We start from the raw sequence: 24381 nt of genomic DNA on the forward strand, positions 1-24381 counted from the left end.
CATACCTGCAAAGACATAAGTGTATAAAATATACTTTCACAAGCAGTCTATCCAGATAAAATATAACTTCAAATAAGGATAAGGTTACATTATAGAATGTATCATTGGTTTCACAAACTAAACCTAGATCAGTAGTATATCCTACCAGCACTCACAGCCTATATCTTCCTCATTTTTTTCTTTTATAGGGAGGGGAATATTATGTGCCACTATTTCAAATCAAATATCTAATAAAAAATAGGAAAATGCTATGGAATCTGCGTTCCTTAGTTCACATTGGTAAACAGGGCCTAAGGGAGAAACCCCGGGGGGGGGGGGAATATGGAGCCAATCCAAATATAGAGTAAATTAGTCAAATAGTACCTTTTCGTAGCATAGACATGACGTGTGTTGTCACTCAGTTGGGCTCACATATGAGTCTAGAATAAAGTCATGTAGAATGACCCATATGAAGAAAACCAAATTGGGTCATAACAGAATAATACTAGAAATATAGCTATAATACATCAGTATAGATGAGTTTGGGTATACATAGGCTATACATCAAAAGACACAGCAACATCCCTCAAGTATCTAATACATAATATCTACCATTCAGCGTACTCAGTTAGCTAGGTACAATAATGAACAGCAATTTGGCATGATATAGGTTATAAAGTCTAAAGTCCACTATCATATACTAAGTAGCGTTAAACATTTAGATCTACTGAAAAAAAATGTATTCGCAGCTCAAGCATAACCTTAGCACTAAGCTTATATTGTCCACTGGGAATATTACTAGTAGTATAACAGTTAAGGAATTGTTTGGCATAAGATACATTAGGCCACTGACCCAGGGGCATGGGCCCTATACCCCAGGGCCAAGAGCAAAATGTGTAGCTCCCTAGTCTATAATATAAAGATATGACCTATACAGGAAGAAGGAGGAGCTGAAAAATATATATAGAAATAAAACAATACAACTTAAGTCCAAGGGCTATTATAGTAGTGTGTAATAGGTGAAATTTATAGCTGAGCAATAATCTACTAAAAACTATAATATTCCTCAGCAGACTTTCTTAGATATTATGAATATATAGATATAAGCAAAACTAGTTTAAAATTACAACACTCAATATATTGTAGTCTAGAGCAAGGTGAACACATGCCATCAATGAAGTACCATTATCAGCAAACATATATCTCCATAAGAAAAGTGATGTTATTAGATCATATGAGGTAGACCCACTATGTAAACTCTTACAGTAATAATGAAACTTAACTTATTACGCACACAGATTATCACTATGAGTGAACAATATATACAGACATGTCTCAGATGGTACATTAGAGTAACTATCAATGTAGGGGATAGCAGAAAATAAACTAACAAACTGTAAGACTAATAAACATAAAATAACCTGCATAACCTATATAGCTACGTTTGTGGAGTGTATTCATATATACAGCTCCATGAAGCCGTACTATGCCATTGTGAATAAGCAGGAGAAAAGTGTACTGGGGCACACATAACATTTAATTGGTGACAAACTATTCATATCTATCAATGAACCTTGTTAGGCATCATGGGGCTGCCAAAAACATAGTTTAGTCCGGAATGTAATGTCCAGCTTTAAACTGTCCACAGACAGTGGATAACATATTACCCAACTCCGGATCTGCCATATTTAGTGAAATCGTGAAGAGAGGTTGCCATCACCTGCAAAGTTCTCCTGTATGGGAATCGGCAACTCTCGATCATCCATGCTCGCCCAAGTAGGTAGAGAAAACAAATACATGCTATACTGTGTGAGAAGAAAGCTGCGTCTAAAGATGACACCCGGCATGACTCAGTAGCCGCTTTAACAGGCCAAAGCATGTCAAATATTCCCTGTATGACCGCGCTAGACTCAGCAGCAGGATCGCCTCTCCCGATTCCAACCTCAAGCGTTTCACAGGTAGTAGTCTCCCGCACTATCATGACCCTCCCAGGGTCCAAAGTCGCCTCTGGCAGATGAGGCCGTTCGTACCGGGTAGGTATTTTCGATAGCTGGTAACCTTGTGGATGCATTCTATATGGCAGCTCCTCTCCGCTTTCCATCCATACAGCTGTGTCATCTAGAGTTAGGAAACTCTCCGGGTAGTCAACAGACCCAATATTTGTGAGTTCCACTATCAGAGCAGCTGGGAGTCCATTGGTCTCAGCTTCCTTAAGTTTCCTGGGCAAATCTTGTGCTGATTCTCGCTGCTGTATCTCCTTTCTCCGAGTTGCGAGCTCAGGACTGTTAGCGCTCCCAGTAAGTGCTAAAATCACCTTGTGTTCAACTTCCAGAAGCTTGGCGGATAATAGATCCAATAATATGTTCCCATAACCCAGTCGGTCCTCCATAGCTCCACGTGGGCTGGGAATTGGCCGCTTTTCAGCAGTCTCAATGCTGAATTCTGCAAAACAATGTTAATTGCCTTTGCTTGCTAATGTCTCTTAAGCTCCAGGCTATTCACTCCAGCCCCATGAATCATTAGATAAGATAACTACTAAAATTAGAATAAGCTGAATGGTCGAATATAGGTTCAATTATAAGATATAGTCAGAGCTACACTAACATGCAACCATTCAGTATCAGAGCTGGCTCCGCCCCCCAGGATAGGGAATTTTATTATTCTGGGGGGCTTTTTTATTTTATTAGGGGGCTTAGATTAGGTGTAATTAGATTAAAATTCTTGTAATATTTTTTTTTTTTTTTTTTTTTTTGCAATTTAGTGTTTGTTTTTTTGTAATATAGTTTAGTTTATTTAATTGTATTTTATGTAAGATAATTGTATTTAATTTATTTAATTAATTTATTGATAGTGTAGTGTTAGGTGTATTTGTAACTTAGGTTAGGATTTATTTTACAGGTAATTTTGTAATTATTTTAACTAGGTTAATAACTATTTAATAGCTATTGTACCTAGTTAAAATGAATACAAAGTTACCTGTAAAATAAATATAAATCCTAAAATAGCTACACTGTAACTATTAATTATATTGTAGCTATATTAGGGTTTATTTTATAGGTAAGTATTCAGTTTTAAATAGGATTAATTTAATTAATTATAGTAATTTTATTTAGATTTATTTAAATTATATTTAACTTAGGGGGGTGTTAGGGGTAGGGTTAGACTTAGGTTTAGGGGTTAATAACTTTATTATAGTAGCGGCGACATTGGGGGCGGAAAATTAGGGGTTAATAAGTGTAGGTAGGTGGCGGCGACGTTGGGGGCGGCAGATTAGGGGTTAATACATATAATGTAGGTGTCTGAGATGTTTGGGGCAGCAGATTAGGGGTTCATAGGGATAATGTAGGTGGCGGCGGTGTCCGGAGCAGCAGATTAGGGGTTAATAATATAATGTAGGTGTCAGCGATAGCGGGGGCGGCAGATTAGGGGTTAATAAGTGTAAGATTAGGGGTGTTTAGACTCAGGGTTCATGTTAGGGTGTTAGGTGCAGACATAACTTTTATTTCCCCATAGGAAACAATGGGGCTGCGTTAGAAGCTGAACACTGTTTTTTTGCAGGTGTTAGGTTTTTTTCCAGCCAGCTCAGCCCCATTGTTTCCTATGGGGAAATCGTGCACGAGCATGTTTAGCCAGCTTACCGCTGACTTAAGCAACGCAGGTATTACAATAAGAAGTGGAGCTAAATTTGCTCCACGCTCACTCTTCTGAGGCTAATGCAGCCATTCAGAAAACTTGTAATACCAGCGTAGGCTTAAGTGAGCACTGGAAAAAAAAGGCTTGTTAGCCTTGCAGGTCTTTACCGACAAAACTTGTAATCTAGGCGTATGGTTTTCTGCAAAGGGGTAGCAAAATGTTATAAGTAAAGCAAAGACTACCTTGCCACCTTTTAACTGCTTAAAAGCCACCACTACTCTTACTAAAGAGATTGACATGGGCACAGCTAGACCCCAATCTTTGCTTGCAGGGAAGAGCACCCATAAAAAGGATTAATATCTTCAGACACCAACTTCACACATCCTCCATTTACAGAGGCAAAGAGAATGACTGGGGATTATGGGTAAGAGAAGTTATACTTAAAAGCTTTGCCTCCTCCTGCTGGCCAGGAGTTGAAAATCCCACTAGTAATTGGAATGATGATGTGGACTCGCCATGGCATAGGAAATACATTTTGGTTTTATTACACAAAACTTGAATTGCAATCTCAGAGTTTTTATTTCTCATTTAAGCTGTGATGTTATATTTGGTGGTGCATAATATAATATAATTTACCATTTAACTGCACTCAAACATAGTGCCTCATATTTCTGAATATATATGCATTACAAATAATACACTACATTTTTTTTCCAGCTCATTAGTTTAGATCTTTTTAATTTCCCAAAAGATATTTAGTTACAATATATGTATCAACTTACTTAGATTGTAAAAATGTTGCCAAAAGGTTTCCATCCACTTTTGAAGTTCTTCTTTGTTGTCTGTTGAAAATATGTGTGTAACTGCTTCACCAGACATTATGTTAATAACAGAAAAACTGCTGGCTCTTTTCTTAGCATCTTTTTCCACTGCCCGAATTCTCGTTTCCTTTAAAAAACAAACAAAAAAAACAAACAAACAAAAAACAATGTTTTTAAAATGGTATAGACATGAACAAAAAAAACGTGGAAAATAAAAAATATGATTTACATATAAAAACAATACATACAAGTGATCAATAGCCATCATTAAAGTCATATATCATAGCCTTGTGAAACTAGAAGAAGATGGACTAAATTAATGAAAACTTGTGAATGCTTCTCCAATATACAGCCGTCTCCCTTCTAGTAGCTTCAGCTTCTGTACAGCACATGAGGCATTTTTGGAGATAAAATAAAAATAAAAACCTCAGGGAAAAGCTAATCATGAGGTATATATTTAAAATACATTAATACAATTAATGATGTGTCTCCCTACAATAACTTTTGGATTTAAAACAAAATACAGGATCTGTTAAACACGGGTAAGAAATGTGCAGGTGGCTTCCCTTTACACTGCGACCCAAAATATCCAAATTTAGTTAAAAACTCTAATAGTTCTGAGGAACTGTAAAATGGTGAACCAGCAAAGGAATCAGTAAAAGAGCCTGCGGAAGCTTTTTGAATACTCCCTTGCTAGAGAAAGAGACTGGCAGAACACAGTGAAAAGTAGGCGCTAACCAGTAATTCCGAAACACCTGGAAGAACAGATTTAATAAACAGGTACATATTATCTAGGCTGGAGGCAAAAAACAATAAAGGCTCCACTTCATCTATTAATCGCCCCAGAATGAAGTGAAACTGGAGGAAAGACCTATAAACATCTGAACTTCAAAGGCAAGGCTCGACAAACCCAGGGAGCTACTGGCTCCTAGAATTTCCCCCTGGCTCCTAACTTTTAGGGTTATTCTCCATATATCAATATACAAATACCACAGCCTGCCTCCAAAATATTCTTACTGGTTTCTGACTTTTAAACAGATTTGTCAACCCCTGTTCTAAGGGATCATCAATGTAAATAGACAAATCTCTGCTTCTAGAATACCTTGTAGTTTTCATTTGTCACCATAAGATATAGTCCTGGAATTCTTTATTTGTTTATTTATTACTATGCATGGTCTTTTTAGAAGATAGAGCAAGGGAATCTTTCTACCCTGGTGTTTCTCAAGTGCAAGTATATCCATAATACAAATTATTAACTAGTTTGATAAAAGCAATTAGATGTGAATAAATTACAAGTAAAACAATATTTATCAAGCATTTATTCTATTTATTAACTATTAAAACCCCCCAAAAATTATGCTTACCTGATAATTTTCTTTTCTTCTGACGGGAAGAGTCCACAGCTGCATTCATTACTTTTGGGAATTCAGAACCTGGCCACCAGGAGGAGGCAAAGACACCCCAGCCAAAGGCGTTAAATACCTCCCCTACTTCCCTCATTCCCCAGTCATTCTGCTAAGGGAACAAGGAACAATAGGAGAAATATCAGGGTGCAAAAAGGTGCCAGAAGAACAAAAAATTTACTGCCGCCTCATAGATAAAATGCGGGCAGGAGCTGTGGACTCTTCCCATCAGAAGAAAAGAAAATGATCAGGTAAGCATAATTTATGTTTTTCTTCTTAAACGGGAAGAGTCCACAGCTGCATTTATTACTTTTGGGAAAACAATACCCAAGCTAGAGGACACTGAATGCAAAGGGCGGGTACAAAAAGGCGTCCCCTTCGAAAGGCACCACAGCCTAAAATTACTCGACACCCTACAAAAACTCTAAACGACAAGCCCAGGCAACTGCTCATCAGTTATATAACCTGCAAAGCCGTGATAGAGACCACTCAGACCCAGAGTCTGCTGAGCACAAAGGTCTCCGAGGAGTCAGCACAGCGGTTCTCGACTCCCACGAAAAGTAGCCCTGAAAGTCAAAAACCTCTATCTACCCCCGAGGGAGAGAATAGAGAACCCCATAAGAGATCCAAAGGACCATCCAACACAGGCTCAAATCCAACTTAGAGCAACCCAAGGTTGGCACAGGACCACTGCCCAGGGAGACAAACTCCCTAGAAGGACAAGGACCAGAAAAATAAATCCATACTCAGGAAAAAATATCACTAGGATGACCAGAAGGTCACCCTTATATTCCTGACACAGCACCATACCCCATATGGTGTTCCAGAAAACCGCAAGTTCCCTATTGCATCATAGCCAAGTCAAAACCCGTCAGGTTAGACAAGCAATGACAAGCAGACACAGGATAACTGTCCTAGTTAAAATAAAGCTCTCCAAGAGAACACAGAGCCACCTGTAAACAAGAACTCGCGATGACCAATCTCCAGGGAGCAAAGCTGACCCTAATCCATTGTGGGACTTGTCCCACCAAAAAGCGCGATAATCTCGACAACCGCTTCCGATCAGAAATTTCCGGGCTCCAAGAAGCGTCCATCCCAGCAGCAGACACCACAAGTACAGAGATGAGCACCAAGAGTCCCCCCACCGAAGTGGAGAACAAACTCAATGATAGTAAATGGTCAACACTGCACAGAGCAGACCAATCCCCAACATTCCCTCCAGTATAACGGTCCCAGCCCGAAGGCTAGTTAAAGACCCAAGACAAGAGTCCAAGACCGTCGGAAGAAAAAAGGATGGATCTACAAGGAATCAAAACCCCAGAGTAGAACTCTGACCGCTACTAAAACTGGCATGCAACATGAGCCATGAAAGAAACTTTGTGCTTAGGTCCGAAAACCCCTACATTGCAGCTTCTAAGTACGCCAGGAAGGGAAAAAAAATCCTACGAGTAAAAACAGAATCCTCCATAATCTTGGGATTACAAAAATAACAAAAACTAACTGGCACCCTTTTTACACAGCCAACGGCTGGGGCATTCACCACCTCCTGTGAACCAGACAACCAAAGAGCAGACTCTCTCTGTCACCACACGGTCAGCATACAGCTGCAGCCCGGTCACAAGGTGCACCGTGTCAGTCACAAAAAGAGCGTGCAAATCTATAGAGATTGTGCCAATTGATGGTAAGGCCGTTATGTTCCGAAAAGCCATGAGCCAAAGTATTACTACGCAGTAGCAGATAGAACCGTATAACAAACATGAATCCCCCCTGTTCAATAACCCCTCTCAGGAGATATTAACACATGATTCCTATTTTAAGATAAAAACAAATTATGCTTACCTGATAATTTTCTTTTCTTCTGATGGAAAAAGAGTCCACAGCTCCATTCATTACTTTTGGGAATTAAGAACCTGGCCACCAGGATGCGGCACAGACAACCCAGCCAAAGGCTTAATTACTCCTCCCACTCTCCTCGTCCCCCAGTCATTCTGCAGAGGAACAAGGAACATTAGAAGAAATATCAGGGTAAAAGGTGTCAGAAGAATATAAAGGACGCCCCCCCATAAATTACGGGTGGGGAGCTGTGGACTCTTTCCATCAGAAGAAAAGGAAATGATCAGGTAAGCATAATTTATTTTTTTCTTCTTAAATGGAAAGAACTGCATTCATTACTTTTGGGAACCAATACCCAAGCTATAGAGGACACTGAATGCCAAGACGGGAGGGTACAATAGGCGGCCCATACTGAGGGCACTAGGCCTGAACCTCTACCCAATAAAAAACCCTGCTTTGTCCAAAGCCGAGAAAAATTTAAGAAGAAAAGCCCCAATGACAATGACTCAGTTAGTACAGAAGCCAAACTAGAGACCGCAAACGGACTTGACTGAGCCAACAGTCCTCCAGGAGACACCGTCGCCCAACAAACGGTCCCCCACCGCTCATTTGTACAAATGAAGGAGACACCACCCGAAAACCCCAAGGGAACAAGGCAAAGGGAAACCAAGGAAACCAAAAGGTCCCCCAATACAAAAAGAACACCTCCACAAGTGAGACCAGCTCACAGAGACCCAAAAGGGCCCAAACAGGGAAGGAGGCCACACCAATACAAGGGAAACCCGGGATAAGACCGGGCACAGAGACAGAAACGTCTCTCCAACATCCTGCAAGCACGGAATGCAACTGAAGAGGCAAAGTCCTCCCAACGTCTGACCATAGAAAAATTGTGTAACACACCCAGGTAAGAAATCCCCAAGTTTTAGAACACAGAGTCCATAATAGGGAAACACTGAGTACTTGCGAGGAAGAAGAAACAGTCAAGCAAGAAACTGACCGCAAAAGCAAACCCCAGACAGGGGCACGCTCCAAGCAACCTAAGCCGCCGGACCTGCACGCAGGTCCCTAAAAAGGGGAACAGAACACATCAATCGAGGAGAGTATACCCTCAGAACCCAAAGGAAGAGTGACCCTCTTCTATCTATGGAGCAAGTTGAAAATAAAGTCTATACCCTAGCAGACTAAGTTAACAGGATAGACTCAACAAAGCTCACACATATAGAGGAGACTGCGACACACACAGTTCCTTAGACGGCTCCATCATCCTGACCTGCCAACCCCACCCAGCTGGACCAACCCAGCCTCAGGAATCCAAGACAGGGGAACAAAAGAATCCTGAAAGAGGTACAGGAACGAGCGTAAGGATAGCACAGCCATCCCCACAGAGTACATGTACAACCTGACTCTGAAAACAGACAACAAGGCCATAGACCTAAGGATCTATCAAATAAAGGCCAAAACATATCTGCTTGGAGCCAGAAAGACCCCAGGGGGAACCAATCCCACCTTTCCACCTCCCATTCAGGAGAAGCCCCAAGCAAGGACTCTATATCCATAGGGAGGAGAATATCCCCTAAAGAAAAGGTAGGATGCCGGAAGGGCAACAACTGTCCTCAAAACTCAAAGACACCGGCTAATGGGAAGAGAAATTCCCAACACAAATGTCCTAGAAATGGACACCCTACAAGTAGCTTGCCGAGCAGAGGCACAGCCAACCCATTCGCCTGCAGAGCAGGGAATCCACGGGCACACTGGCAAGCTGACCAGGGGAATGCAACCCTAAGGCGCGACAGAAATTGGACATCCAACACCAGCAGCTGGGTATAAACCAACCACCCTTGAGGCTCACGCCACATGGCCCAGATAACATGGGCTACTCTGTGACAAAGAGTAAAAAATACTCTGAAAACCTGGCCGACCATGACCAGGTTAGGTAGATGGAGCAAGGCCATAACCCAAGTTCACACTACCGTGGAACACCCAAACCAGCCCTGAGATCCGAGATTCCAAAACCACCCAAAACTGGGTCAGGAAAAAGGTCAAGCGAAGCTTCAGCAACCGGAAGTCTCAGGGAGAAAAACAGGTCCGGGCACCTAATAGTTCAAGGCAAACCTTACCCTAGAACTAAACACCCCGACTGGCCTAAAAGCCAGACACAAGGGTATGGAAGCATATCCAGAGAATCCGGATAGTGAGAGAACTTGAAGGCCCCGACCAAAGGAAGGATCCACGCTCCATGGAGCAAAGCTAGAAGTCGTATGAAGATACTTCTCAGAGCCTCAGGACAACCAAGGGATACCTCGAGGTCAAAAAGAATCCTACTAGTATGACTAGTCTCCCTATCACCTCCGCACAAACAGAGGACACAAGGAAGAGAAAGGCACTAAGCCCACCCAGCTCCGGAAAACCCTGAGCTAAACAAAGTCCCTGCAGGGAACAACCATCACCCAGAAACACAAATCCATAAAAGGAGATCCACTCACCCGGAGACAATGGAAGAAGACCCAAAGGTCTCCTATAACTCAGACAGATGGTACACGTCAAAGAGTAAGAGCTGCATCTAGTACACTATAAACAGCTTACGCATACACCTGCAAGGTGTGAAGAGCTGCAATTGGTTTGAAACTGCAAACCTTCTGCATGCTAGACAGCTCTGTACAAGCTGTTGGATCAAGCCCAAAAGGACAAATCCAGAGGCCTAAAAATGAAGGCCAAACAGCTCAATTGCAGTAAGGGGCATTAAGCCCACCAACCCTCCACCACAAGTTCTCATGAAATTAGATGTCAGAAAGAGCGACGCAGCTGAAAACTCCCCTGCCCGGTCATCTATGACTGAAGTCTATAAGGACTGAAACAATCCTTTCCACCTCACGGAGCCACAGGTCCTCTCAAATGCTTAGTTGAAAATGAAAAACAACGATAACCTGAGCACTCGGCGCCTCTACCAAATCAGTCGAGCAGAACAGCGCCACATGTCTGAACAGCCGCAATACCGAACAAACCCAACAGGACCAGCCTGCACCTAGGATCCCAACCGGCAAGCTGCATAATTCTCCCTCATAGGGGAAAAACAGAAAACAGACATTTTTAACATAGGACTAACATGTCCAAAACAACTTCTGAAGAAGTAATAAAGAGCATCAATCCCATAAGGTTCCCGAAGGAACAAAAACTAATAGACATCCCATCGGATATAAATAAAATATAAGGCAACCCGGAGGTGAACGCCAAAATAACACAGGCCTACCTGCAGGACCAGCCAAACGGAGCTCTATCTTACAAAACTGGGAAAGATCTCAAACAAATGGCAGTCAGGAGATTACCTCATCCCCACATGTCTAATGAGGTGCACCATTCGAATTATCAGACTGAAAATCCCCATATCTGGTAACGATAGAGTCATCCAATAACAAACACATGTCTGAGAAATACGCGAAGGCTCGCAATCCTGTAACGAAAGGCACAACACTCAGGAACAGTTACACCCACGTTGAACTGTAGAGACCCACCCCAAGGAGAAAGAACCAGGACAATAGGGCACGAGCACATTCTCAAATAAATGTCTGAACTCTGCAGACGAACAATCGCCAACATGAAGCAAAAACGTGCTGCAACCTCGGGGTGGGGAACACGCCACCCCGCATGGAGGAACCATAAACTGGGTTACCCGCATTTGTAGAAGTATGATTTGGTACGGAACTCGCCTCTTGGAAAGGACCCAAAGAGGCGGTTGGCTCAGCAGTCCCCTGATTCCCCGAGGAACCAGGCGCTCTCATATGGCATACGGAACAAAACTGGTTGACATGTGTCGACAAAATCGGGATTCGTCATCAGACACAGAATCTGAAATCAAAATAGTCTCAGTATCAGAATCCCCTGTAACTGAATCTGAAATGAGCACAGTCTCAGCATCAGAATACTCTATAACTAGATAGAGGAAATATCAATATGGACTTAAGTATTAAATAAAAAACGGTACTGACACCCACAATGGCTGGGGCACTCACCACCTCCTATGACCAGACCCCTGCGGACTAGAAGACCTCCTTCGCAACACAGTCAAGAATGCGGAAATGAGAAACAGAACGTAGCCACGCCCGAACACAAGGTGAACCGTACAGTCCAAAAAAAGCGCGCCCAACCAAAAGACTGCGTCACTTCCACAGGCCTCAAAGTTCCAACCACGAGCCCATAAACATCACACATAAGCAGGTTGAATCACATAACAAACATGATTATAAACCCCCCTGTTCAATAACCCCCCTCAGGTGTTATTAACCCTCGATTCTAAGATACTAACAGAGACTCACTGAGCCCCTTATGTCATATAGTTAGACCCACAAAGGTGTGTAGCCTCCCGGAAAACATTCACATTACAGTACATTGACGATAAAGTAAAATGAAACGATCTTACCAGAATCTATGCCGTGGAACAGGAACACGGCCTTTCAAGTGTGACGAATAGTTGCATTGCCTCCGCTATGGAGTTAAGAGAAGAAAGCAGGCAGTGGAACGAAGGTCGACAACGCCGATTGCTTAAGGAGCTGTTATTATGAGTTGGGATGGTTTTGCAGAAAGACTCTCCCTGCATCTCCGGACTCTAATTTTCATCCAAGCCCTCACTGAGAGACTGACAGGACTACTTAAAACTCCTGTCACACACAGAAGAGTACTACCCTCCATAAGAGACAAAAAAACAAAAATTTTAAATTCTGACACTTCTCTGCCAGCCTCATGGGACGAAAGGCAAAGAATGACTGGGGGACGAGGGGAGTGGGAGGAGAATTTAAGCCTTTGGCTAGGTTGTCTTTGCCTCTTTCTGGTGGCCAGGTTCTTAATTCCCAAAAGTAATGAATGGAGCTGTGGACTCTTTCCATTTAAGAAGAAACGGAGTCCCACTGAGACCCTACCTTCTCTCATTACTATTACATTCACATAATGAAAAAAAAAAATGAAACGATCTTACCGGAATATGTGCCGTGGAACAGGAACACTGCCCTTCAAGTGTGACAGATAGTAGCCTCGCTTCTGACATTGACTTGAGTGAATAAAGGCAGGCAGCGAAACTCGTCAACACTGAATGCCAAGGAGCTGTTAATATGAGTTGGGATGGTTTAGCAGAAAGACTCTCCCTGCATTTCCGGACTCTAACCTTCATCCATGCTCTCACTGAGAGGCTGACAGGATTGCTTAAAACTCCAGTCCCATTTCGAAGAGTACTACCCTCCATAGAGACTATCTTAAACTTCTGACACTTCTCTGCCAAACTCCTGTGATGAAAGACACAGAATGACTGGGGGATGAGAGAAGTGGGGGAGGAATTTGAAGCCTTTGGCTGGGGTGTCTTTGCCTCCTCCTGGTGGCCAGGTTCTGAATTCCCAAAAGTAATGAATGCAACTGTGGACTCTTCCCTTTTAAGAAGAAAAGATAAGCTGATTTACAAATTTAGAAAGAAATGCATTTATGTAAGGTAGAAAACAATTGGCAATGCAACCCTTTTTTCTTCCTAAAATTTTTTAAACAGTGACAAATGTAAATTTAAAAAGTATTAGAGCTTTTGAATTTTGAAAATAAAAAATTCTTCGGTGATCAAATAATGATATGGGGCAGATTACCAGCGGTATTTAATGATCCTGCTCAATGGTGAACTCTGCTAGAAGTTAACTTTTTGCGCACGTCGGGTTGCGCTCGTATTACAAGTTGAAAGTAAACTGTTTTCGATCCCACACTAACCAGATGAGAGTAAAGATGAGTATACATAAATACAAATATAACCATATCTGCGCACACACACATATATATATATATATATATATACATAAATATCAAAACAATTTAACTATGAAAAGAATGAAGCATCAGTAATTTTCATGCAAATATAATAAAAATAATACAATATTTTGTATTAATTATAGAGAAGGTTTACCTTGTTGATGGGAATAATTAATGTTGGGTCAATTTTGGCCTCGATTTCTTCTGGAGAGTAATAGCAGTGAAGGATTCCGCCTTTTAATAAACAGTATAATCTGATACAGCTACGAACACCTTTAACCAGTTGCTATAATAAATGGAAAAATTAAAAGCAGGGTACATATTAAGAAAAGGAAAACAAATTATGGTTACCTGACAATTTCTGATGGAAAAAGAGTTCACAGCTCCTGGCCACCAGGAGGAGGCAAAGACACTCCAGCCAAAGGCTTAAATACGCCTCCCACTCCCCTCATCCCCCAGTCATTCTGCCGAGGAACAGTAGAAGAAATATCAGGGTGAAAAGGTGCCAGAAGAATAATAAGGATGCCCCACATAAAAGTACAGGTGGGGGGCTGTGGACTCTTCCATCAGAAGAAAAGGAAATCATCAGGTAAGCATAATTTATGTTTTTCTTCTTAAATGGAAAGAGTCCACAGCTGGATTCATTACTTTTGGGAAAACAATACCCAAGCTATAGGGGACACTGAATGCCAAGACAGAAGGGTACAATAGGCGGCTCATACTGACAGCACCAGGCCTGAACCTCACCCAATAAAAACCCTGCTTCAACCGAAGCCGAGAAAGTTTTTAAGGAAAAACCCCAAGGACACTGACTCGCAGCTAGTCCAGAAGCCAAACTAGAGACCACAAAAACTGACTCGACTGAGCCAACAGTCCTCCAGGAGACACTGTCACCCAACAGGCGGTCCCCCCCCCCCCCCCACAAATGAAGGGAACACCAGCCGAAAACCCCCAAGGGGACAAGGCAAAGGAGAACAGAGGAGACTGAAAGGTCCCCTAATACAAAGAGGAACACCTCCAAGAGAGAGCCCAGATCACTGAGACCCAAAGGGGCCCAAACAGGGTAAGGAGGCCACGCCTATAACAAGAGAAACCCGGAAGAAGACCGGGCACAGAGACAGAACAGACGTCTCTCCAACATCCTGCAAGCACAGAAAGCAACTGAAGAGACAAAGTCCACCCAGTATCTGAACATAGAATTATACGACCATGAAAAGTGTGTAAAACGTGCAGAGAAAAACTCCAAGTTTGAGACACTGAGTCCATAACAGGATGACACAGAGGGTACTTGCGAGGAAAAGAAGCAGTCAAGCAATAAACAGACCCCAAAAGCATCCTCCAGACAGAGGACATGCTCCAGGCAACCTAAGCTGCAGGACCTCACACAGGTCTCTAAAAAGGGGAACACAAAACCTCAAACGAGACCCCCCGAGAAGGAGAGTATACCCTCAGAACCTGAAGAAAGAGTTAAACCCTCTTCAGAATCAATGGAGAAAGTTGAAAAGAAAATCTATATCCTAGTAGACTAAGCTAACGTAACAGACTCAACTCAACTCACACATCCAGAGGAGACTGTGACCTGAACGCAGTGCCGTAGACCGCTCGGCCATCCTGACCTACAGACCCACCCCCAGGTGGACCGACCCAGCCTCAGGAAACCAAGACAGGGGGACAAGAAAATCCTGAAAACTGGTACAGGAACGAGCGTAAGGGTAGCACAGCCATCCCCACAAAGTACAAGTAAAACCCGACTCTGAAACCAGTCAACAAGGCCATAGGCCTAAGGATCTATCAAAATAACAACAACAAGTCTGACTTTGGAGTCAGCAAGACCCCAGGGGGACCAAACCCCATTTCCGTCTCCCATCCAGGAGAAGCCCCAAGCAAGGACTCTATCTCCATAGGGAGTAGAATATCCCCTAAAGAAAAGGGAAGATGCCAGAAGGGCAAAAACTGTCCTTAAGGCCCGAAGCCACCGGCTTATAGGAAGAGAACACAAAAGTCCTAGACAAGGACCTCCCTACAAACAGCTTACCAAGCAGAGGCACAGCCAACCCGTTTACCTGAAGAGCAGGTAATCCACGGGTACACTAGCAAACTGACCAGGCGAATGCAACACTAAGGTGCACCAGAAATTGGAGCTCCAGCACCAGCAGCTGGGTAGAACCAAAGCCTTGAGGCGCAAGTCACACAGCTAACGCTTAGATGACAAGGGATACACTGTTTCAAAGAGTAAGAAATACTACGAAAACCTAGTCAACCATGACCAGGTCAGGTAGATGGGATAAGGAATAGCCCAAGTTCCCACTACTGTGGAACACCCAGACCAGCCCTGAGATCCGAAATTCCAAAAACAACACAATACTGGGTCAGGAAAAAGGTCAAGCAGAGCCTCGGCAACCGGAAGTCTCAGGGAGAAGAGTAGGTCCAAGTACCTAATAGATCAGGCAAATCTTACCCTAGAACTAAACACCCCGACTGGCCAAAAAAGGTCAGATACAAGGGAATGGAGCAGATCCAGAGAATCCGGATAGTGAAAAGAATTCAGAAGCCCCGACCAAACGTAGAAACCACCCCTAGCTAAGTCCAACGCTCCAAGGAGCAAGGCGAGAAGTCGAAGAGACTTCTCAGAGCCTCAGGGCAATCAAGGGATACCTTAAGGTCAAGAAAACCCTACTAGTAGGGCTAGACTCCCCATCACCTACGTGTAAGCAGAGGACACAAGGAAGATAAAGGATCTAAGCCTTCCCAGCTCCGGGAAACCCCAAGCTAAACCAAGGCCTCACCCGGAAACACAGATCCCTAAAAGGAGATCCCACTCACCTGGAGACAATGGAAGAAGACCCAAAGGTCTCTTATAACTCAAACAGACAGTACACGTCCAAGAGTACTGCATCTAGCCATACTATAAAGAGCATACATGAACACCTGCAAGGTGTCAAGAGCTGCAACAGGTTGTAAACTGCAAACCTTCCGCATGCTAAACAGCTATCCTGTACAAGCTATTGGGTCGAGCCCAAGAGGACACATCCAGAGGCCGAAAACGGAAGGTCAAACTGCATTAAAAAAGGGTGCTAAGCCCTCCAACCTTCCCCGCATAGGAAGGAAAGCTGTAGGTTCTGATGGAATCAGATGTCCGATGGAGTAACGCAGTGGAACACTCCGCTGCCCAGTCATTTATGACTGAAGGCTAAAAGGACTGAAACAATGCTTCCTGCCACAGGTCCTCTCGAATGCTTAGCTGAACAGGAAAAACATTGAGAACCTGAACACTCGGCACGTCTACCGAGCAGAACGGCGCCACTTGTCTGAACAGCCACAAGACCGAACGAACCCGACAGGAACAGTCTGCGCCCAGGATCCTAACTGGCAAGCTGCATAAAATCTCCCTCAAAGAGGAAAACAAAAGGAACAGACATTTTTAACATAGGACTAACATGTCCAGAACAATTTCTGAAGTAAAGAAGAGTATCAATCCCAGAAGGTTCCCGAAGGAAACAAAAACAAATAAGACATCCCATCGGATACAAATAAAATATAAGGCAACCCAGAAGTTAACGCCCAAAAAGACACAGGCCAACCCACAGGACCAGCCAAATGGAGCCCTATCTTTCAAAAAACTGGGAAAGATCTCAAACAAATGACAATCAGGAGATTACCTCATCCCCATATGTCTAATGACGTGCACCATTTGAATTATCAGACTGAAAATCCCTGTATCTGGTAACGATAGGGTCATTCAATAACTGGAAAACATGTCTGAGCAAGACGCGAAGGTGCGCAATCCTATAACAAAAGGCACAACACTCAGGGATGGTTACACCCGCAGGGAACTGTAGAGGCCCTCCCCAAGGCGGAAGGCCCGGGACAATAGGGCACAAGCAAATTCTCAAATAAACGTCTGGACTCTGCAGATGGGCAATTGCCAACATTATGTGGAAGCGAAAAAGTGCTGCAACCTCGGGGGGGGGGGGGGGGGACGCTACCCCGCATGAAGAAACCATAAACTGGTTTACCCGCATGTTTAAAAGTATGATTTGGTAGGGAACTCAACAGTCCCTTCATTCCCAGAGTCCGAGGAACAATGCGCTCTCATATGGCATACGGAACAAAACTGGCCGATATGTGTCAACGAGGCCAATCCTGATTCGTCACTGGACACAGAATCTGAAATCAAAATAGTTTTAGTATCAGAATACTTCGTAACTGAATCTGAAATTATCACAGTCTCAGCATCAGAATCCTCCATAACTGGAAAGAGGATATATAAATATGGACTAAAGTAATAATATCAAAAACGGCATTTCACACCAGCAATGGCTGGGGCACTCACCACCTCCTATGACCAGACCCCTGTGGACTAGAAATGAGAAAATCTAGAAAATCTTTGCCACACAGTCGGAAATGGAACACGGAACGTAACCACGCCCAAACACAAGGTGAACCGTATAGTCCAAAAAAGCATGCCAAACCAAAAAGGCTGCGTCACTTCCAAAGGCCTCAATGTTTCAAACCACAAGCCCATAAACATCACACATAAGCAGGTTGAATCACATAACAAACATGATTATAAACCCCCCTGTTCAATAACCCCCCTTTAGGAGATATTAACCCTCTATTCCAAGATACTAAAAGTGTCTCACTGAGACCCTTATGATATTAGTTAGACCCGCAAGGTGGTAGCCTCTCAGGAAAACATTTACATTACAGTACATTGATGAATAAAGTAAAATTAAACAATCATACCGGAATCTACACAGTGGAACAGGAACACAGCCTTTCAAGTGTGACGGATAGTAGCATCGCCTCCGCCATGGACTTGAGAGAAGAAAGCAGGCAGAGGAGCAAAGTTAGACAACGCTGATTGCTTGAGGAGCTGTTACCACGAGTCGGGTTGGTTTCGCAGAAAGACTCTTCCTGCATCTCTGGACTTTAACTTTCATCCAAGCCATCACTGAGAGACTGACAGGACTACTTAAAACTCCTGTCCAATGCCGAAGAGTACTACCCTCCATAAGAGACAAAAAAACTAAATTTAAAACTCTGACACTTCTCTGCCAACCTCCTGGCACGAAAGGCAAAGAATGTCTGGGAGGAGTATTTAAGCCTTTGGCTGGGGAGTCTTTGCCTCCTCCTGGTGGCCAGGTTCATAATTCCTAAAAGTAATAAATGCAGCTGTGGACTCTTTCCATTTAAGAAGAAAATTCTGATTTTAAACCTAGCAGTACGTGTGAATATGCTGTGTTCTTCACAGCCGGGTGACCCGGTTGCGGACAGTGTTATATTTTCTAACATACAATTTTCTGCTATCCAACTAATTGCACAATTTAACATAAATATGTTTAATGTTAATTTGTGCAATGAAAATTAAAAACATTTTTTAATATTAACTAATTTTAGCTTAATATTGGCTTTTGGGTCGTCGATAAAAACAGCCGGGTGGTGCACTCGCTAAAATGGGGAGAACAAAGATACGTAAAAACAATCAATATAATGTATTTACAATTAATTCATTTTTAACATACATCTTGGGATCTAGACCATTTATACAGGAAACTGACACCTCTACATCAGGCCTGAGATGATTTAGATCCAGGAAAATGTAGAACTGTCAGAAAACCAAGGTTTGAAACCTCACTCTGCACCCTTTCCCGCTATAAACCATCTTTGTAAAACAAAAAAAAAAAAAAAAAAAACAACAACAATTATATCTAATGGGAGGCAAGCTTAGTGATTTTTACTTACGGAACGGAGCAAATATATTAACATTACAGTAAGTATGGTTAATGGGACAGTGTATTGTAAAAATGTTCTCCCCTTTAATGTGTTCTCAATGACCATTCTACCTGCTGGAGTATAATAAAAGTTCACAAATAGCTCCTTCACCTTTATTTTGTCATTTGAAATATCTGCATTTGCCTGTTGAATCAATACTGCATTAATAATTACAAACGCTATATGCAGGAGAATAAATTACATTCCCATTTTGTGGGGGGATAGGCACTAAACAGTTCACTTTCAATTGATCTCTCTAAGGTCCTGATATTCAAAAACTCACCGGCATTGAAAGAAATCAAGCAAAAACTCAACAGCTATTTGTTACATAGATTATCAGAAAAGATATGTGCATGCTTCAGTTGCCCGAAAAGTGGAAATGATACTGAATGACCATTAGGCCGCAAAGGTACAGGTGCCTGAATTACTTAATAAGCCTAGATGATGCTGTGAACAGTCCATCTGAAATTTAAGCTGCTGGCATCCATCTTTGTCAATGACTTTAAAGAGCCACAAGCAACCTGCCAGTCTGCCTCCATTCACTCATCTGATCAATATACACATGAAGACGAGGCATTAAACTGCTCAGAGAATTGCATTATTCTGATGGAAGGCCAAATTAATATAACTGCAAGAAGGCAGCGTGTTGGGCCAAGGTAATGGGCAAAAGAAAAAAACTTAAATGTAGCGCGCTCAAACCCTGGGTGAAGCAATCAATAGTTGTACCCTGTGCAGGAGCCTGTGATTCAGTTTTTAAGCTGAAGCATCAAAGAGGGCAGTTATACATGAACAGCAAGTAAACTTTTGGGTGCGTAAATCTATACTATGATAGGTTTCTTTTTAAAAAGGTACGGCTATCCTTATGATACATAAATCTGCACATAGTGCAGAATGGATAATTATGAAACATTTTTTACATTCCCTTTAAATTCACATATTTCCCCCATTCCCCTTCCCCATTGCTTAACTCCTCACTGTATCAGTTGCCTCAAGCGTATAATTTACCACCTAAACCATTTCTGAAAAGCTATGTAGCACACAGGGCTGGGTGAAGGTACTGAGTAATACTTACAGGACCGTCTTTAACACAGGGCAAAATGGGCAGCTGCCCAGGGCCCAGTTTCTGTTGAGGGGCCCAAGAGTCCAAAAAATTTTTTTATTTTTTTATTTTTTTTATGGTTCATACCAGACTGCTGATTTGACATGGGGAACACACACATTCAGTCCTAACACTGTCTGTGCTTATATATATATATTTTTTAAACTGTGCCAGACCGTGCCGGTATCATGTGCTATGCCAAGCTATTGCCATGTGCTGTTTTAGATGTGCACTGTGCAGCACTGAATGCAAAGCCCTAACTCAGCATCCAGCCATTCCCACTGCATCATAAAAGGTCCTACTGGGGTTACCACTGTTACCAGGTAACTGCTTCGGTGGTAGGGATTGTTTCTGGGTAGGGCTGACTGTAGGCGCATGCAGCAGAAAGCTGGAGCGGCAAGCACGTGAGGATTTGAGCATCTGTGCAGCTGCATACACTGCTCTGTTCAGTCTTGTGGCTGTGTGACTTATCTCACACTGTATCCATGGAGCCTTGGACAGACAGCATCCAGTCTGCTGGTCCCCTTAGCCCTGCTCTTTCTGCTGTGGCCCTAAGATCAACTAACTGAAGTTTGTTAAGGAAACAGTGCTTTGTAGAAAGGTGTCAGTGGGAAGAATAAGTGAGTGCACACACACCCCTCCCCATGCAGCATTGTCTAGTGCAAGGTGAGAGGGAACTTGTTCCTAGCAAAGACGTGACATGTGCTGCTGTGGCTGATGTATAGTGTCATGCTGATACTTCACACATTAATGTAAGGTTTATTTTTATAGTTTTTGTTTTCTCTCTGTCTCAGATTTTACAGCTTCCCATAGTAGTTCTGCTGTTCCAGTCAGTAAACTTATACTTCACCTCCATGCTTCCTCCTCAGTCTTTAACTTGCTTTGCTCCTGTTGGCTGCCCTAAATCTCTTTAACCAACTAACCTCACACCAGAATCACATTCAAAAGAATATTAAATGAATCCACAGTGGAGGAATTTATATATTTATTTACTTATTAGTACTGCTTAGGTCCAGTTTCACATATTGCAATTTATTTAATTTTTTTTAAATGATTAGCTCAACAGTGGATAAGCCACTGCTGGGCTAATAATAAATAAAAAAAAATTGATTTAGTTATTTTTTGGGATGTTGGGGTGGAGAGCGAAATTGCATGGGGGGGGGGGGGGGCAAGAAAGTTTTCGCCCAGGGTCCAGTCAATATTAAAGACGGCCCTGAATACTTAAAGAGTCAGTCTACACCTTAGTCATCTTAAAGTTTTACTTTGGATTAAGATGCAAATATTCTCCTGCACCTCTTCCTATATCATGCAGCAGCAATAGTAAAAAATGTATTTTAAAATAACTATTGTTTCTGGTCACTTTGAAATGGCTGCCAAGTTTCGCCCACTGATGACATCACGATCTTGGCTGCATTACAAGTTACAAAAGGCTCACTAGTTGGATTCAACAGACTGTCAATTCTATTCAGCAGTGTGCGTAGCTGCAGCCCAGATTGTGAGGTCATCAGTGGGCGGAACTTGGCAGCCATTTTAAAGTGACCAGAAATAATACTTATTTTAAAATAACTTTATTCACTGTTACTGTTGCATGATATATAAAGGGTGCAGGAGGATATTTGCAGCTTAATCTAACATAAGTCTAAGATTATTACGGTGTATACGGTCCCTTTAACCAAAGGATAACCGTGGAAGCAACCCCTGCTATTTAGTAACAGGACAGGTGGAAGGGAATCTGGCCACTGTTAAAATGTAAAAAATAAATAAATGTAATAAAAATTATAATTTGCAGTGTTCTCCCCAGCACCTATTCAAAGGGCACCCCACACAGCTAAGTTTACTAACAGCTTGGGTAAAAATTAAAAAAAATGAGCTAATTTAAATGTTTTCAATGTTTGTTGTAGAAATCATTATTAAACCAATGTATGTTAAATTATGCAATTAAATTGTGCATTGGATAGTTTAAGGAATACTTATAAATAATAATAAATAGAAATAAATCTTATTTTCAGTTGATAGAGCCAAAAGGTATATACTAGACTTGGCAGAGTTGTTTTACTATTCCATAACTACAGGTGTAACAATACTTTACCTTTTGGTTAAGATACCCCATCATTAATTCATCAGTCATACAAGATGGCTGTGCAACCAGTCGACAACAAATACTTCCATATAAAGGTAGCCAATAGGAGGACTCCTCTGAAATGGAAAAAAAAAATATGCTTACCTGATAAATGGCTTTCTTTCTTGACACGATGAGTCCACGGATCATCTAATTACTATTGGGAATATCACTCCTGTCCAGCAAGAGGCGGCAAAGAGCACCACAGCAAAGCTGTTAAATATCACCTCCCTTCCCTCCAACCCTAGTCATTCAACCGAAGTAAAGGAGAGAAAGGAAGCAACAAGGTGCAGAGGTGTCTGAAGTTTATAACATACCAACAAACTGTCTAAAGAACAGGGCGGGCCGTGGACTCATCATGTCAAGAAAGAAATATATTTATCAGGTAAGCATAAATTTGGTTTTCTTTCTAATGACACGATGAGTCCACGGATCATCAAATTACTATTGGGAATCAATACCCAAGCTAGAGTACACAGATAAGGGAGGGAGAAGACAGGGAACCTAAATGGAAGGCACCACTGCTTGAAGAACCTTTCTCCCAAAATCGGCCTCAGCCGAGGCAAAAGTGTCAAATTTGTAAAATTTTGAAAAAGTGTGAAGAGAGGACCAAGTTGCAGCCTTGCAAATCTGTTCCACAGAAGCTTCATTTTTGAATGCCCAGGAAGAGGAAACAGCCCTCGTAGAACGAGCTGTAACTCTCTCAGGAGGCTGCTGTCCACCAGTTTCATAGGCAAAGCGAATAATACTCTTCAGCCACAAAGAGAAGTAGCCATAGCTTTCTGTCCCTTACGTTTCCCAGAGAATACCACAAACAGAGCTGAAGACTGAAGAAAATCCTTAGTCGCCTGTAAATAGAACTTTAGTGCAAGAACCACGTCCAGATTGTGCAGAAGCCTCCTTCTGAGAAGAAGAATTAAGACAGAAGGAAGGAACAACAATCTTCTGATTAATGTTCCGGTCAGAAACTACTTTAGGGAGAAACCCTAAATTGGTACGTAGAACTACCTTATCTTTATGAAAAATAAGGTAAGGAGACTCATACTGTAATGCCGAGAGCTCTGACAATCTACGAGCAGATGAAATAGCAACAAGAAACAAAACTTTCCAAGATAACAACTTAATATCTAAGGAATGCATAGGCTCAAACGGAGTCCGTTGAAGAACCTTAAGAACTGAATTAAGACTCCGGGGAGGAGTAATTGGTTTGAACACAGGCCTGATCCTGACAAAGGCCTGACAAAACGATTGCACGTCTGGTACGTACGCCAGACGTTTATGTAACAAAATAGACAAGGCAGATATTTGACCCTTTAGGGAACTTGACGATAATCCCTTCTCCAAACCTTCTTGGAGAAAGGACAGAATTCTAGGAATCCTAACTCTACTCCAAGAGTAGCCTTTGGATCCACACCAACACAGATATTTACGCCATATATTTTGGTAAATCTTTCTAGTCACAGGTTTACGAGCCTGAATCATGGTCTCAATGACCGATTCCGAAAATCCACGCTTGGATAAAATTAAGCATTCAATCTCCAAGCAGTCAGCTTCAGAGAAACTAGATTTGGATGAAGGAAGGGTCCTTGAAGTAGAAGGTCCAAATCCTGCAAGGCCAACGCTGGTGCAATGAAGATCATTGACGCCCTCTCCTACTTGATTTGAGCAATGACCCGAGGTAGAAGAGCGAAAGGAGGAAAAAGGTATGCAAGACTGAAATTCCAAGGTACCGCAAGGGCGTCTATCAGTATAGCCTGAGGGTCCCTTGACCTTGTCCCGTCTCTCGGAAGCTTGGCATTCTGTCGAGATGCCATGAGATCCAATTCCGGCTGCTGACCACATTTGAGAATCAGGCTGGACAACACATCCGGATGGAGTTCCCACTCCCCCGGGTGAAAGGTCTGCCCTGCTCAGGAAGTCCGCCTTCCAGTTGTCCACTCCTGGGAT

General features: G+C 42.4%; 1 protein-coding gene across 1 annotated transcript in view; it reads right to left on the reverse strand.

Moving 5' to 3' along the window:
- RTKN2 (rhotekin 2) overlaps window positions 1–24381 on the reverse strand; it is a 324918-nt gene that overhangs the window by 86013 nt on the left and 214524 nt on the right. Inside the window, exons 8-10 of the mRNA XM_053692261.1 lie at window positions 22405–22511; window positions 13596–13727; window positions 4395–4560 (exon numbers count right to left, since the gene is read on the reverse strand). Coding sequence (XP_053548236.1) covers window positions 4395–4560; window positions 13596–13727; window positions 22405–22511 — 405 coding nt within the window. The remainder of the gene's footprint in view (window positions 1–4394; window positions 4561–13595; window positions 13728–22404; window positions 22512–24381) is intronic.

This window comes from Bombina bombina, chromosome 9 (genome assembly GCF_027579735.1).
Source record: "Bombina bombina isolate aBomBom1 chromosome 9, aBomBom1.pri, whole genome shotgun sequence".
In the NCBI taxonomy this organism is placed as follows: Eukaryota; Metazoa; Chordata; class Amphibia; order Anura; family Bombinatoridae; genus Bombina; species Bombina bombina.